Below are 17,357 nucleotides of genomic sequence, written 5' to 3' on the forward strand. Positions count from 1 at the left end.
AGCTGTCTTTTATTCAGTTTCATGCCAGCATCCAACTCCAGAGCGGGAATTTATTATCCAGCGCTTTGCGCCCGCGTCCGTTCTCGTTGGGAGCACGTTGATATACGGCGCGCCGGCTAAATGCAAGCGCATGTGCTGGCTGTAAATTTGCGGGCCAAGCTATTAGCGGAACCTGAAACACTTTAGCGGGTGTGAATAGCACGAATGGATTTAAAAAATAATATAAAAAAAACACCTTGGTCTTGACCTACTTTGGATTGACTTTATTTGTTTGCCAAACAAATGTTGGGCTATAACAAAGTTTCCATATGCCGCCCTCGGCGGAAAAAACAACTTTTAAATAACCCCCCCCCCCTCCTGCTAGCAAAAAGTTCCGCTGGCAACTTTGGCCCACTAAATTCTGTGGCTAACGGGCTACGCTGCTGTGTTCCTTTGCGGCGCGTGGACCCCTCCTGCGATTCGCTGTCCTCGTTCTGCTTTGAGCAACATTTTATGACTTATGTCCCACTTACTCCCACCGTGGTCATTGCGCATAGGCAGCATAACTTCAAACATAGATAAATATGTCGACTTCTCTCCGCCTCAAAGCGGCAAGAGGGCCTTTTAACTGTCTCGTTGACTCCATAGCAGACCTGCTGCCGTAAAACCATACGCGTGCTTGGTGGGCAATTCATCAGCTGCAGTCCGACCTGGAATTATCAGTCAAACAACACGTCAAACTACCATCGCTCATTTCCGTTGACCTTTGAAACCCTGGAAAGCACCAGATATTTATTTAGAAGAACTCCTGAAAAATGCCTTTGCCCTTTTTGCCCCATTGCCAACACAATTTGGACTGAAACCGAGGTCTGGTTTTGGACCAAGTAGGACTGGGCTGGATGCCCTGCACCAGCTGCACACCAATGTTGCATTTCCTAGCGCACAAATGTGTCACGGACAGATCCCAGGTTCATTGTGGAAACTGCTAATTACATTTTTCAAATGCGCCGTGTCCTTGCTAGCTGTCGCGTAGTTGAGAGTATTGACATCTTTTTAGAAGGGCTAATAAAAAGTGGCCCCTAACTCACAAAGAACATCAAAACAAAATTAACTAATGGCCAATATTTTGGTGTCTTTGCTTGCACCGTTTGACAAGAAGAAGCACTGAGTGAAAATTTCGAATGCTTTGTTAGCTTTTCATGCTAGGTACACGATAGCTAGCTGTTTCTTTGATTTGGATCTTCTGCGACTGTTGTTGAGTCCAATTTGAGTGAAACTGTAGATTTCTATGTTAACTATGATTTCTAGACGCATATTAGCTGTATTAGCTTGTCAAATTAGCAATGCGCTAAGCAGCCGCTCAATGATTTGTTTGTAAATACATACGTCACATCAAACTGAGCCCATCTTGACTTCTTTAGAATTTATTGAATCGCTTCCACTATTGTGACACATTGCGCGGAGCTGTCAGCCTAGAGGCTATGTGCCAAATACCGCTACGTCTGTTTGTGCAAGTCCCAGAAATTCCTACGTCTCACCACGTTTGATTTCCGCTCTCCATCTTGTTCATTTCACTCCCTCTTCAAACATCTTTCACTATTACAAGCCCTGCTTGCATCTCTTTCTGCTTGCAACACGTACGCCCCATCTCATCCCCGCGCTCGGCGGGTTGCGGGGAAGGTGATTTATGGCGCGCCTCTGTTGGCTACAAATGGAATGTTTTATTCAGAAGTTAGAAGGAACTTGCTGCCTCTTCGACTGCTCTCCAGAGCCTTACTGTAAAGCACATGCATGCATTCATACACACATGCTTGCAAGCTATTTTTGAGACACCTAAGTGATATATCCCTAATCGAAGAGAACTGGACGTGGTGAACATTGACAGGGAAGGAAATTTACAGTCGTTAAAGTGCGTTTTTACGTCAAGGTCACCCCTTTGGGCTGATGCTTGTCAGGTCGAGTGTGTGTGTGGGTGCACGGTAAATAATGCAGCAAGATTACTGTGAATATTCATCAGCTGTGAGCCAGTGACAGTTACCCATGTATCTGTCACTCAAAGCTTCAGGTGGGCTCTGTTTGATGAATAGCACACACACACCTGCATAGAAAGTATTTCTCTCCTCACTTAACTGCTCAATGGAGAAATTGAAAAAGAAAGAAATCGTGCATTTGGTTGATTGAACCTTGCACACCTATTAACTCATTGTAAGAGAAAAAACTGCAACCTGGTGTTCTTAACAGGAAGCAACTTATATATTAAGTTATTTAAGTACCGTATTTTCCGGACTATAAGGCGCACCTAAAAACCTAAAATTTTCTCAAAAGCCGACAGTGCGCCTTATAGTCCGGTGCGCCTTATATATGGACCAAATTCCTAAATTTAAACTGGCCCGAAGCATTATGTCATGAAATCAATCATAAGTAAATGAATCATGAATCAAAAAGACTATGGATCATTATTTTGTGATTTGTTGCATCTGAAGTTGAAATAAAAAAGATAAAATGGAGAATGATTTGATTTGGATTAAAAATCTGACATGATGCATTAATGGTGCGCCTTATAGTCCGGTGCGCCTTATATAAGGACAAAGTTTTAAAATGGGCCATTCATTGAAGGTGCGCCTTATAGTCCGGTGCGCCTTATAGTCCGGAAAATACGGTATATTTAAGTTAATGAGCACGTACATTGGCCAGTACAGTACATATGAATTATTAATAAATATAAAGAAACTTGAAACTAAAAAAGCATTCGTACTTATGAACCGATCGATACGGCAATGCTAAGCTAACGTCCACGCTAACACGGCCGCCACCGTACTGTATGTCCATATATTGCTTTTAATGGGAAAGTCAAGATGGCCGCCACATTCACGACTTCTTCAGCCTGTTCTCGTCTACTGTTAAGTCTGTTCACGATCATATTTACGCACCCAAGTGTGTCTAAGTTGTCACTTTATCCAAGCAGACGACTCGCTGGGCGTTGCTATTTCTGCTGAGTTATTCCTCTCATCCATCACTTAAGTGTCAGGACATGAGCGGCCGGTCTCTTCTGTCTTTATGACATGCACTTAAGGCTCTGGAGGCTCAGCTCCAAATGCTCACGCTTTAATTGAAGCACGGGTTTCTGCTCGAGAGACAGATGCGCCGCTGCAAAGGGAATTATCCTTGACCCAAGCGTGATACCACCTAACATTAATTGCTCATGTGTGGGGGCGCTCACGCTAACTTGTTACGCAAACACACACTTGTCAGAGAAACTAATAACTTTGCTCTTTGCAAAGTATTGGCCAACATTTTTTTAGCCGTAACAGCAATGCTTAGGCACACGGTATAAAAAAATTCACAAGCATATATTCTTTATCCTCTGCAAAAAACGGACTATACTGCCCCCTAGTGGCCAAAGTGCACACAGAAAGTAGCTCACCGTCGATTTAAATGCCAGTTGGCAAACTTTCCAACTCTTCCTACCTTGTGAGGATGTTTTTAATCTAACCTTCATCCACTCCATCGCCTGCTCATGCCTTGTGCTAAATGATCATATTTTTATTAACGTGCATTTCTTTTCCCCCTGAAGGGCAGAGTTATTGTTTAAAAGGCGCAGCGGGACCACGTTAATACTTTCAGGGTTCCCCGACGCTCGATAATGTCACGCTTCCCCGAAATAATGGCCAAGAATGTTTTTAACAAAAGATAATTGGATGTAACGGAAAAGTGGAGCTGTGGGAGCCTTGGCCTTGTCTTTATATTCTATTCTTGACCTCTGGTGGAGTTGACTATTTTTGTACGGTCTGACAATAGACTTTTTTTCTTTTCTTCCCTCCACCTGTCCTTGAATGTCTTTGTGATTTGTCTCCACGCATCCTTTCATAGCCAATAGCTCAGGAATGATATTGTGTCTCCTCAGCATTGTTGCACCTTCTCCTCCATTACTGATGCATCTGGTTAAAGTGTCGCTGCGGGCAATATGGCACACACACACACAATCCCGCTACTACTCCCGCTGACTACTTCTTAGCGCAGGCAATTGCAGTACTGTGGTTATTACGCAATAGGGGGAAGGCATGCGACTCATTATCTGCAATCATCGGTGCGGCACCGAATAATTAAAGCGCAAGTGGGAAATGAAGCACATGCATGGATTTCATAGAAATGTCAACTGGGGAAACAAAAGATTTAAATCACTTTGGATAATGTTTTTTTCCTCTAAAAAAAAAATTGTAAGGGGAAAATGAAGATGAGTTATCCCACTAGAGAGGAGAGAAAAACAATTTCAATCAAAAGTGACAAAGCTTTTTTCCTTTTTTTCAATATACATAACCAAAAAAAAGAATCTCAGTCATACCTCTGCTGTCAGTGTCAGTCAAAAATAAAATAAATAGAAATAAAATAAATAATAATATATAGTAATAATAATTTTTTTTTCTTCCTTCGGGGGGCAAACTCATTTGCATTGAATCAAAATCTGCCTCCAGTCTGCATTGGGCCCACCAAAGCCTTTATTACTCAACATCCATCTACCACTGCGGGTTGAAGATAGCACGTTCTGGATTAAAGGCAGAGCAAAAGTGTTGCTATCTTTTGGATTTATCAGCGAGCACCATGCAGAAAGATAATGAGGAGTTGAGCCAGGAGAAACAAGAGTTTCATCTCGTTCTTCCTCCCAGGATGCCGTTGTCATGCTCGCTGGCGGCTGCGTCGGTCGGACAGGCGTGACGGCTTGTTTATGGCCAGATTAATTGCCTTTACGACCTTGTTTCTCCCTGTAAATGGCCTTTAATGAACACCCGTGCCGCCCGCACGCCTCCCTCTCCTTCCTGGCCTTCCCCGCCGCTGCTTCGGCGCATGACCCTGCACAGGTGACTGACTACATTTTCCTCGTGTGTGTGAGCTTAGACTTTTTAAGAGGCCCAGCACCGCTGCTGAGTGGTTCCACCCGAGTGCCACCGGCAGACCAGACTGTGACTTTAATCATTTCCCGCTGAGCCGAGGAGAGTCACGCCGGGCTTTGGCTAGCATTTAGCAGCAGGCGCAGAACATGAGCCTTCGGAAGTATTTGAAAAGGGAAAGAGAGAATGTTTGGTTTTAGTAGAAAAGCAGAATATGCGATTCGATTTCACAATTCTTCTCAGACAGTTCAATCGGAGAAATTGAATAAATGTCCACCATTTTTTTTTTTTATATACTTCCCAGTAAAAGGAGTTTTTCCCTTTTTGTGCCTAATGTGCCATTTGAGCTCTGAAGTTCCCCCATGGCTGTGCTAAGACATTGAAATCAAATCACCCTCACTCTTTCTTAGTTTGTCACGTTCCTATGACTCGTTCTCCGCCATTCATCAGCCCTCCTCTTTTTTCCACGCCGCTCTACTTCATTAAGCCTGAAACAGAGCTCGCTCGGTCCAATGCTAATGGACAGTCTCCTTAACTGGGAGTTCAAGCGCGGGGCCATGATTCTTTATACAAGCGCGCATCCGTGTGGATCCGCAACCTTGTAAACAACCGGGCTCCTTTATTTGTCACTTGTGTGGCGGCTATTAGGCCGCCCAAGCGCCAAGTCATGATGGGCTTGTACTTAGCGTACCTTTAAAGGGATATACCGCCCGGCTCCGACATTACGTTTAGTAGTCACGGGGGCGCCGTGCACGCTGCGAAAGCTCCACTGGCGGACGTAAAATGGAACCTCCAAAGTTAAATCCCCCTGAAGTCATTTTTGGTGTGATGTCACAAGACCTCGGATGCAAATCCGTGCGTGATTTGGCTTTTTTTGACAAGGGCAGTAATGTCATCAATTTTTCACAATTGAATCCAAGCGCAATAAAAATAAAAAATAAATAAATACAAATAATAAAAATTTAAATAATAAAATTTTGATTTAAATAATACATTAAAAAAAAATAGTAAAATCAAAGTCACTACAAAGTGCTCCATGCTTTGAAAGAAGTTCAATAACTCCTCACTTTTTTTCTCCCCCCCACTATGAATAATACACCCTAGGGAGTCCGAAAGTGACACATCGTTTGACTACATCAGCAAAATTTGTTTGGCCGCAAAATAAAAAGCTCCAAATTGGATCATATCAGCCAAACTAAAAGACCCCGAGGGACTTCATAGTCCTTAGTCTGCACGTCTTTTATAACCGACCCCACCGCTGCCTTTACAATCTTATTAAGCAACAATGCCGATGTCTACATTTGACCATAATGCCTAATAAAACACATTTTATAGTTGCATGCATTTACTTTCGGCTCTTCAGCATATATATGTATCTATCCCCCCCCCCCAAACTGCCCACCACTCAATAGTACAGTTGTGAGTTGTTGCTGGGCCGCCACTATTGAGCGGCGTTGTAAAAGCGGCTGCTTTATTGTGTGTTTGTTCTGGCATATTAACAGCCGCCTTTACAGCTCTCTGATTACGACCCACCGGGGAAAGCTGCAAGTGCTAACGACATACAAAAAAAAAAAAAAAAAGTTCCACGTGTTTCTTGGGTATCATCTCCGGTAAAAATATGCTGATTGGAACATTTTTCGCTGCGTTTATCTACGCAACACACGTGGACTCGCTCAGCAGCTGGGTCGTAGTTTAATGTCTCCATCAGATGACACCTTACATATGATCGCCGCAGTTGCCTTGACAACCAGCATATGTATGGCTTAAATATGCATTTACATTTGGCTGACATTCAGCTGATGTCAACTTGACAGCATACATACATCAATGCCGTTTTATAATTATGGTGCATTTTATTAACAGGTTTTTAGTATAATTATGTCATATGGACGGTGTAGATCATTTATGAGACTCGCTTGAAGCAATTTCCAAGACTCCATAATTGGCCAATTAAAACTACTGTTGCTCGCGGCGATTTTGCGGACGGACGGAAAGATGGACGGATGCATTAATCGGATGACTAAATTTATCTTGATGGATGTCTGATAGGACGGATGAAGGCGTAAGTACCCGCCGAAACATGTCAGGTAATGCACCTAAAATAATTTGTTTGATATAAAAGGACCAGTGAAGTGATTAAAAAGGAAAACCAAGATAGTACAACTGTCTGATAGGACGTTCGACATTTTTTGTTTTGTTTCTGGCATTTCAAAAACGATTCGAATAAGTGGAAGAGAAATTTGCCAATTGTAATTGCATAAATCATTTTGTGCATTCTGAGATCATGTATTTTCTCCAAAAATCCAAAAATTGCATTTTTTTTCGCCTGCTCGCACAAAGCCAAAGTGTGGCCAGGGTCGACGACAGATAAGACAACCTGTCTGTAGCGTGTGCTATCAGCGCCGCACACAAACACATATCGGAGCCCACTGAGAGACTTTGAGGCCCCGTGGCAGAAAAGAGCCGAGATGGCAGCGATGGCGCCGGCTGGAGCCGGGCACCCTCGGGAGCCTGCCTGCAACACGCCTGCATGTATGTGTGGAGGGCATGAAAGGCAGAATTTGTTTTTGTTTTTTTGCAGGCCAGATGGTGCGATGCTGTGTGAAACCAGTTAGGTTAGCATCAGTGGAAGAGCGCCTTTGTGACAGATTTTTGGCTGCGAGGCGACTGGACCCACTGCCGGCCTCAAGGTCGAGCCCGTAATTATGCCGGATTACCTGGTGATGGTCCAAATGGCCCCGAGTAATTCACGACGTTTGAATAGGCCTCCATTGTTTATGTTGCTAATTGCTTTTGTTGTTCTTTTCTGATGTGAAGTTTTTCGACTTCATATAGTGTATAGGGCAGCGGGTTCAAAGTACTTGCCACGCTCTATAAACAGATGTTTGGTTTTGAGCTTCTCCCATCAGGGGTTTTGGAACAGCTGTTGTTGTTTCTTAGGTTGATGTTTGTCGCTTTAGTCTACTTGGAGGAACTTAAATGTATTCTGTTAATGTTCAAGACAACGTTTGTCCACATTTTCATCGTTAAAAAAATGATGATTTGTTTTATTGGCATATTTTTAAATGCTTGGACAAAGTTAGAAAGACGCTCCTATTTTTTAAAAACATCAGTTTGTTTGTACAACATAATTTTTACTTCTCTCAAGATCATATTTAGAAATAGATTGTTAAAATAATCAGTGAGTCACTGTGATGTTTTTATTGACAACCAAAAGTAATGACCACCAAAATAATAGTGCTATTTTTTTTTTTTTTATTTAATCACATATAAACAATTTGCTATTTTTGATAAACAGATTTATTATTTATTATTGTTTATGTGCTCTTCTCTCACTAGACTAACTCAAACCAATTATTTTATATAAAAATTCTAAGGTTTAATTTTTTTTTTAATATATATTTATCTCAGAATTTTCCAGCACATCATAATGGATCCGAGTCTCACAACCAAAATAATAGTGCTCCTTTTTGAATTGGTCAAATAAAAACTGAATTATATTCTTTTTTCATAAGTTCTGCTCTTTCAAACTAAATGCAAATCAATTTTTCCTTCTTAGCAGAATTTCAAAACATACAAGCGAGCCTCGTACTTCCACCCAGTAACATCTGGCCGGCGATCATTTTTAATATTCAACTGCATCTGTTTGGAAATGCTCGTTTTGCTTGGCACACGTTGAATACTTTTGAACAGCTTTTATTTTATTTTATGGGGATTTGAAACCGTGACAATTGAAGCAATGCACGAGCTTCCAACAAAAACTGCTTATTCTTTTGTGTTTTTGTTTTTTAATAAGAGTGAGGGGGATGAGGAACTGTCCCACTTTGACTGCAACTGGAGGAGAAGGACTTTGCAATTATATGGTCATTGCCTTAAACCTCTTAAAAGCCACGGCCGACGTAATGGCCTCTTTGCATGTCGTTTTTGAACTTTTGCTTCATTGCTCTTTGCCAGCTTCAAGTGCAGTAAAAATAGAACGCAAACGTCATTGAGTTGCATTGATTCACCTTTAAAGGGTTGTTTTTTTTTTTTTTGGTGGGCAGCAGTTCGAATTCATTAATTTAGGTTGTCTATACTTAAAAAAAAAAAAAAGTGGGCAGCCCGAGTGTGTGTTTTTGTGTGTGTATCGCAAAACTAATTGCGTTCATCAGGCAAACAAACACAGCTGGCCAATGTGCTGCGGCGCTGGATGGCGACCCGAGCCCGTGCTGGCTCGGGTTTTGTTGCCAGCGCCTCCCGTCGGGAAGCTCATCAAGTATTGACGAGCGGAGCCAAGTGGAGCAAAAAAAAATAAAAAATCTCAAAAGTGGAAAACTGTTTGTTTCTAAAGAGATGGCGACAGAGTTGAAAATGAGCTCAACTTGAAGATGACTTTGTGTTTTTCGACATTTGTCTTCCTGTGCATTTGTCTTCTCTCTTTGTCTGTCATTCTGCTCCCCTCGGCTGAGTTAAGGGACATTTCGAGGAGCGGCACAGCTATTTAAATCATCGGCGCGTGTGCGGGCCGATGGGTCTTAAGGTGCGATGGACTGATTTACACTCCGAATACGGGCCGAGATGAAGGCCATTTGCCAGGCGGGCCATTTCTCTTGTTTCTTCGTTTCTCGGGCCGGACGGCTGGCCTTGGTCCAATTTAATTTCTTCTGGCCCGAAAGACTTCTTCTGATACCTCCGCACGTGCTTCATTCTCACCGGCAACAAGGAAGTGCTAAACGGTAGTTTTAAACTCTGACGTGGATGTGTGACCGATACTAATACACCGATACCAATTTATCAGAGGGAGAAATAACGTGGAGGCAGGTGGAGCGAGAGCTGTCAGTCAAATGTCAGGAATGATGAGTTGTTTTTCTGAGCAGTGTCATATTTGACATGTTTGAGAAGGATTTGTGTTACGTGCTTTTCATTATCACTCTCACTGCTGTCCATTTTATTTATTTATTTATTTTTAAATCAGCAAGGACCATCGCAATACTGGGTCAAATTGTGAGATTTATTGATCCTAATAGAAGAAAAGCACGATCGTATGGAAACATATTATTTTTTATTATCTTATCATAGAAAATGGGATAAGCAGACACGGCTCTAAAGATTCTATTACGAGGAAAGAGTAACGTATGACAGTGAAGAACGACACGGGCAATAGCGGGTGGCCGTAAAAATAACCCACGGCACTGCAAAGTCAATATAAAAACAATAAGCAGTATAAAAAGTGAAGAGATCGTATTAGCTTTGCCGGCAAATTAAAAAATATATAGTCTACAAAGGGCAGCTATTAACTCGTAATATTTTTTTTTTGTTTGTTTCTTTTTTGCTTCAGGACAGGGTCCCCTTGTGTCGTGGAATGGATTAAAACATTTTTTTTAGGTTGATGTCTTGGATGGGCAGCAACATAGGCCCCAGTAATCCCCCAAGGTGCCACAAGATGGCGCTAATGTGCTGGCTGAATAGGAAAGTAGAAAGCAATGTTGTAAGCTAATTTTTAAATGATATTAAATTGTTTTCTGGGCATCTTTTGCTGTATATTTAATAAATATTAAACTATAAATAGAGGCAAATTTTAAATATTTGATTTATTTTTCATATTTTATTAATATTTTTTTTAAATATTACTCAAGCCATTCCCACGTTTACTGTATACAAATAAAGTCTGTTGTCATCCGCTGAGTAAAAATAGCAGCAGCACCCTGGGGCCATTATTTGAGGAATTATATGCGCGTGCCACATTGCGTTTTGTCGCGGAAATATCACATTTTTCGTGTGTGAACGTCATTTCGCACCTGCACTGGCAAGCTTCTATTCATGGCTCACTTGCAGCTGCAGGTCCTTGAAATGAATGTGCTGCCGTCAGGCAGCATATGAAAGCGCAATAGCAGCAGCGGGGGGCTTCGCTTTTGACCTTTCACCTTCAATCCGGCTTCTATGCGCTTTTATTTCACATCGGTCTCGAATACTCGTACTGTCGCTGCAATTCGCCAGTGACAAAAACTGTTTGATTTTTTTTTTTCCCCCATTCTATTAATGAGTACTTTTGCCACCTTTTTCCATTTACTCGCCCTCACTGAGAATCACATGTCGGCTTTTGTATCCGCTCACACCGTGAATCAAGTTAGGAGTGTTAGCATGTTAGCGTGTTAGCGCTATCTCCTCTCTGCTTGTTTACGTTCGTCGGGGTTCAAGGTCTCTCCTCCGTCAGAGTTGCTCTTCTCCCGCCATCCCAGACCCTTTCCCTACAATCCGCAACGACTCGACCATAAGTCCAATAACACGCGTGCCAACACACACGCACGCACACACACACACACACACACACACGCATATCCACACAACAATCAATACACGCCTGCTTGGCACTGCCAAAGTCCAAAATGACTATCGATTTTCTGTCAGCGTTGCCTCTAAATTATGCAAGTGTTTAGTTTATGAGATGTTACTTTTTTTGGGGTCGAGGGGGGTTTCACTCGAGAGGGTCCACTTTGGCACAGGTGTGCATAGACACAGGTGTGCGGACTTACGCCATGTCGGACGGCAGCATCTCGTCCAAAATGGCAAGCGCGCTAACGTTTCCTTTCCATCCGAAGTAATTACACAACGTGGAGCGCTGCAGATATTGAAATCGATGCGATGGAGTCGCTCTAAATTGTCCTGCTGAAGTCAGGCTTTTCCTTAAGTGGCGAATATTGCGCCCGGGATATCGGCGCTAGGATTTTCTGTTTGGCAAGCACACGCTCGCAGCCGCGCTTGGTCGATTCGCAGGCGCGAAACTAGAAACAAAAATAGCTGAAAATGATTGGCTTATTCACACAGATTGTTTGTATTGTTTATCTATCTATCTATCTATCTATCTATCTATCTATCTATCTATCTATCTATCTATCTATCTATCTATCTATCTATCTATCTATCTATCTATCTATCTATCTATCTATCTATCTATCTATCTATCTATCTATCTCTCAGTCTATCTGTCCTTCCTTCCTTCCTTCCTTCCTTCCTTCCTTCCTTCCTTCCTTCCTTCCTTCCTTCCTTCCTTCCTTCCTTCCTTCCTTCCTTCCTTCCTTCCTTCCTTCCTTTCCTTCCCTTCCCTCCTTCCTTCCTTCCTTTTTTCTTTCCTTCCTTCCTTCCTTCATTCCTTCACACCAACTTTGTATTTTTATCTTTCTCTCTCGCTATATAGTATTTCTCACTTTATCTCACAAGCTATCTCTCGCTATCGTATGGCTTTCATGCCCTCTCTCTCACTCTGAATTGCTCAAACACACACACGCACACCAACGTAAAAGGAAATGGACTGACACATACATTTCCTAGCCCCTTGCTCAAAGCTTATCTCGGTAAACGCTTAACCCCTTAACACTCACTTTAGAGTAAACCACATAGCTCTGTCTCACACACACGAACACACACTTCTGTACAACTTGTGCATCTCTTTAGATATTTTTAGACTCGTTGATGCTCCTTTTCCTGTTTGTTTTTAATCCTCTCCGCTTTGCCGCGAATTCCCACACGGCACATTTGAAAGCGCCGCGTGTCTGACTGAACGCGTCTGACGGAGACCGGTGCACTTAAAACAAGAGCGACAGCTGCGTTTTCGGGGCGAGGCCGAGAGAAAGGCAGAAGGCTTTGTTGGAGAGAAACAAAGCCATAGCGACGAGATCATAGAAAGGTTCGAATCTCCGGCTGGAGATTCATCCTCGTTGCTTTATCCTCCGGTTTGCTCTTTTCATCAGACAGCCGCACTTAAAGAATAAAACAGCACATTGACGCCGTCATTGATCACTAATCACGGCGCTTGATTCGATCTAATGAGCGACTTGTTCCTTGTGGGAGGCCACGTAATGAGAAAAGCAGCACTGGCTGCACCCAATAGCCAAAATAATCCCCTGACTTTCAATTTGAGGAAATGAGGGGACATTAGGAGTTCTGGTTAGCGGAATAATCATTAATGCTCCGGTTGAAATATCGTTGCCGCTAATGAATAAGGGATGAGGTCACCGTTTTGTTTATTCTTGTGCTTGGAGTTTGCATTGGTTGTGATTCTAAGTGGTGCAGGTAGACCTTGATTTGTTACAATATGCAGAGAAGGCAATTTGTCAACATTAAACTTGCATTAGATATTTGGAGCCACTGCACAAGGTTTATTTAATTATTTTGTGTTATTTAAATGTTTACAGCTTAATTGCAACAAAACAAAAAGAAATTTGAGCAGATTTCTAATTTTCATATATTTTTTTTATGTTTTGTATTTTTAACTTTTTTATATTTTTTAATCTATATATGTGAGGTGCTTTCGTTATTATTTTTGACATCATACAAACTCCCATAAATGTGATCAAGTCAACATTATTTCAAATATATCCTGTTAGTGCTGCGTTCTAAAAACTTACTTTAAATCGATTGAGAGAGGACCTGGAAGGTAAAAACACATTTTCCAATGATGCATTGCAGATTTAATAAAACTTCATCCCAATATTGTACAGTTTGTGGCTGATGTTAAAAATGCAACTATTATCTTTGTGAAGGCAACTGTACCTAATTTTGTGACCCCCACCTCCCCTACTACAAAATGCATTCGACTGTTCAGATATTATATCAAAAATACGCATGAAATACCAAATAAGCACTACACACACGGTCCGTTTTGGCAATTCAAAGCTACAATATCTCTGAGCGCCTTGATGGGCTCGTCTCCCCCGTACAGTAATGGCACATGGTCCCCGTTAATGTGGAAGCGCGCAGGGGCAGCGGTGCGCTCCAGCCGCTCGTCTGGCGGCCTCGCTTGAACCCCCTTTGGCTCGTCAAGGAAGAACCGCTCCACTTAAACTTTGTTGCTCCCTCGTAATTGAATTAGTCTGCTCAATTATGTCGAGGCAGCCTTGTCCTCATTAGGACGGGAGCCGAATGGGAAGGGAGGGGAGGGGGCGAGAGATCCAAGCCAGGCGAGAGAGTGAGAAGGTGGAAGTTATTTTGGTGACTATCTCATTGTCTAGATTTAAAAAAAAATGATCAGGAAAACAATGTTTTTGCGTGTCACGCAGGAGCAGCTCAAGAGTCTCCAGAGTGGCTTCAAGCAAACAAATGGCGGCAGGTTCCAGCTGCAGACGTGAGTGGACGGCGCCCAGCAATATCCCAAAATAATCAAATAAAAAAGCTCCTCGTACCATTTGTTGCGTTTAAACTTATGTGTCCTCTTCTCCCCCAGCGAGGACCTGCTGGTGGACCAAGACGACAACATCAACATGAACGTGCCGCCCTTTGAGACCAAAGTTTTGATGTGAGTGTTTTAAATGTCGCCGTGAAAAAAACTTGTAACGGCAACGCTTCAAACTTTCTTGCCGTGATTTACTCAAGGCCAGACGACATAAAGCTGACAAGTTGACGGATGATTTTGGAAGAGATAAAAAAAAAAAAAAGGCCCAGGTAGTAATGTGACACGAATAGGTAGCAATGTGGATTTAGTGGAGGGAAAATTGCAGTTTCTTAGCTGTGCTTGCGTTTGTGTTTAGTATCCAACGCGCCTGGCGTGACTTCCTCCAGAGACAAGAAGCGGACAAGAGGAGCCCCTCCCCGTCCTCGCTGTCTTCGTCGGACAAGATGAGCATGTCCATCAGCATGGCCACCCTCTCTGATGGCAGCACCCCGGTGAGTCGTGCGTTGCTGCTGGCGGCATTCGTGAAGAAGCTTCTTTTCATCTGGCTTTGGGTTAAATCCTTTATGATTGAATACTTTTGGATTGAATTATGGATAAACAGCAATCACACTATTTGACTCTATTACTACTACCACATAGATTAAATTAAAAAATAATAATAATAATGTAAGAAAATAATAAAAATAATCATATAAATAAATAGCAAATAATGATCATATTATAATAATAATTATAATAGTGATAATTATTTTCAAAATATTGAATGAAAATGAAAGTGCTTGAATTGGAAAGATGCAGAAGATGCATCCTGAATTTTGAGTGAGAGTTGAATTTCATGAAGAGGATAATTGCTTCTGGATGTGCTGGTGCACGTTTTGGGATGTTTATGCTTGCCAAGATGGCGTGCTGGTGAAAGTTGACTTCTGTGCTCCCCTTCCTGTCCAGTAGGTGGCAGTATATCTTCGCTAACACCTTCAGTGTGCAGACATCCCCCCCCCCACCTTCCTCAAACACCGAATTTGTGTGTTCACTCCCCACCTAATCTCCGAGACACCAGTCGACAGGCGGGTTAAGTCTCGCAGATGTCTTATTTTCCATCTTAAGGCGCCACTTGTCCGCTGTGTCACTCCAAAGAAAAGCCGAGTAGGACGATTAAGGCGCCACTTGTCCGCTGTGCCGAGTGGGACGATTAGATTTGGATCGAGTGGATAAAAGGAGGTCAGGTGGTCGGGTGCCGAGACGTGACTGTGAAATGCGTTCATTCACTCTCTCGTGATGATTAAGTCGTCTGACGGTCGCACGTTTTTTGGATCCCTGGGAAATGCTTAGCTCATCACAAACATAGAAATATAGACTGAGCATCCGTGACCCCCAAACACACACGCACGGTCATATTTTCCCGAGACACAGCAGCAATGTGGTCTCCGTCTCGAACGTGATTGCATGTGTAACCTTTGAGCCTCCAGCATTCGTCTTGGAAGAGCCGTGTGTGTGTGTGTGTGTGTGTGTGTGTGTGGGTGTGTGTGTGTGTGTGTGTGTGTGTGTGTGTGTGTGTGTGTGTGTGGGTGTGTGTGTGTGCGCGCTCCGTATAGAGAAAAACAATTGAAGTTGTGCTCATGCAATATTTAGGCGGGATAAAACACGTGTGACACTGACGAGCTCCAAAAGCCGGCTCATCGCCATGGCGATGCTCTACAGGAGATGTCTTTGTTTATTATCGATCCTCGCGCTCTATAGCAACGAGGTGAAGCAGGCAGAAATGATAGCTTTCATTAAGCTAGCCTAACAAAACTCGAAATTTTATGCGCCGTTATGAATCATCTGTCAGGATTTTATTGTTTCATAGTATTGTACGGGGGCATCAAGCCACACACATGGCAATCACGTGTCAACACACAAACATGTCAACATGTGATGACTTCAATTTGAGACTGTCGCCGTGATGGATGCGTGTTTATAACTGCTCGTCAATCAGTCTAGTTTGGAGGGGGGGGACTAAATTACGACATTAATTGGAACGGCCAAGCGCTTGAACTGCTTCTGTGGCATTTTAGCGGTGGGAGCTGTCCACTTTTGTGGTGCTGATTTGTGTTGCTGGAGCGGATTACGGCCGCTAGAGGGCGATGTGGCGCTTTAAGAACTTCAGCGCTGACTGCATGTAGTCAGAGCGAGCTTTAGTTGTTTTGATCACTCTCCATTCTTAACGTAATTTATTTGTTGTGGTGATTATGTCACATTTGAACATGCACAAACATGATTTAATCCATATTTATCTCGTTGTGTATTTTATTAACAATTGCAATAAGTGCATTCCTCTTTGTTTATTTGAACCTTATTCCTCTTATTGAATGTCCTTCAATCGTCCTGGTCTGTCCATTGTTGTCCTCATCTTCCTTTTGCTTGTGCCTATGGAAGTCTGGCAGCAGAGATAAGATGCGTTTGGTAAAGTTTGGTGAATCTCAAGGGGCTGGGAGTTGAAAGGGGTTAGTCCTTAAATGTAGCACATGTGCACAAAACGGTGGCTTCCTCCTCCGAGATTGTTGTTTAGCCGCCTTTTGCTTCTAAAGGTTAGCTTCAGAGCTGTCCCGGAATAACCCGCCACCATTTTTTTTTCTCTGGCTCATCAGTACACAAAGCTTTTAGAACTTCAGGAGATTACCGAGCCACCGGGTAGCTGCAAGTATTTAACTCTCTAAAAAGCTTCCTTTTTGTGTTCACTGCACGAGCTGTCATTGCTATGGATGGAGGGATGCGGTTAAGGTCACGCATTGTGTCAGCGCTGCAGAATGGTTATTACACTAAAGGCTCAGCATTATCACGCTATGAATGACTTTAGCCCTCAGGCTCACCTCTCTTGGGTTTACTGTAATGAAGCCTGCCGTGTCGCTTATATATATATATATATATATATATATATATATAGGTGTGTGTGTGTTAGTATTAGCTATTATATTAACATTAGCATATATATTTTTATATACATATATATATATATATATACATTAACATTAGCTTTAGCATTATTACTATATATATACAAATAATGCCTGTAGTGAATCTTCTTAATTTATGCAGGTGTACCTAATATTGTGGAGAATAAGCCCACATCCAAATCACTACAGCGCCACCTGCCAAGGTACGAGTGAGCGCGCATATTCGGCAGCCCGCTTCATTTTCACTTGGATGATATTTGGTAATCATGCAAATTGCATATACACGGTCCGCCTTCGGAATTGAATGTTCACCTCCCACTCGTCGCGGAGAGAAAGGTGCGGCGCTTTTTACGATCCTGTTACAGTAATACCACATACAATGGTAGGACGATTTAGGGATTCCGTCAAATT

General features: G+C 42.5%; 1 protein-coding gene across 1 annotated transcript in view; it reads left to right on the forward strand.

Annotated features, from left to right (window-relative positions):
* Window positions 1–17,357, forward strand: part of schip1 (schwannomin interacting protein 1) — a 132,544-nt gene that overhangs the window by 29,155 nt on the left and 86,032 nt on the right. The window contains exons 6-8 of the mRNA XM_037266893.1: window positions 13,901–13,965; window positions 14,065–14,136; window positions 14,369–14,504. Of these exons, the coding sequence (XP_037122788.1) occupies window positions 13,901–13,965; window positions 14,065–14,136; window positions 14,369–14,504 (273 nt within the window). The remainder of the gene's footprint in view (window positions 1–13,900; window positions 13,966–14,064; window positions 14,137–14,368; window positions 14,505–17,357) is intronic.

This window comes from Syngnathus acus, chromosome 13, assembly GCF_901709675.1.
Source record: "Syngnathus acus chromosome 13, fSynAcu1.2, whole genome shotgun sequence".
NCBI lineage: Eukaryota > Metazoa > Chordata > Actinopteri > Syngnathiformes > Syngnathidae > Syngnathus > Syngnathus acus.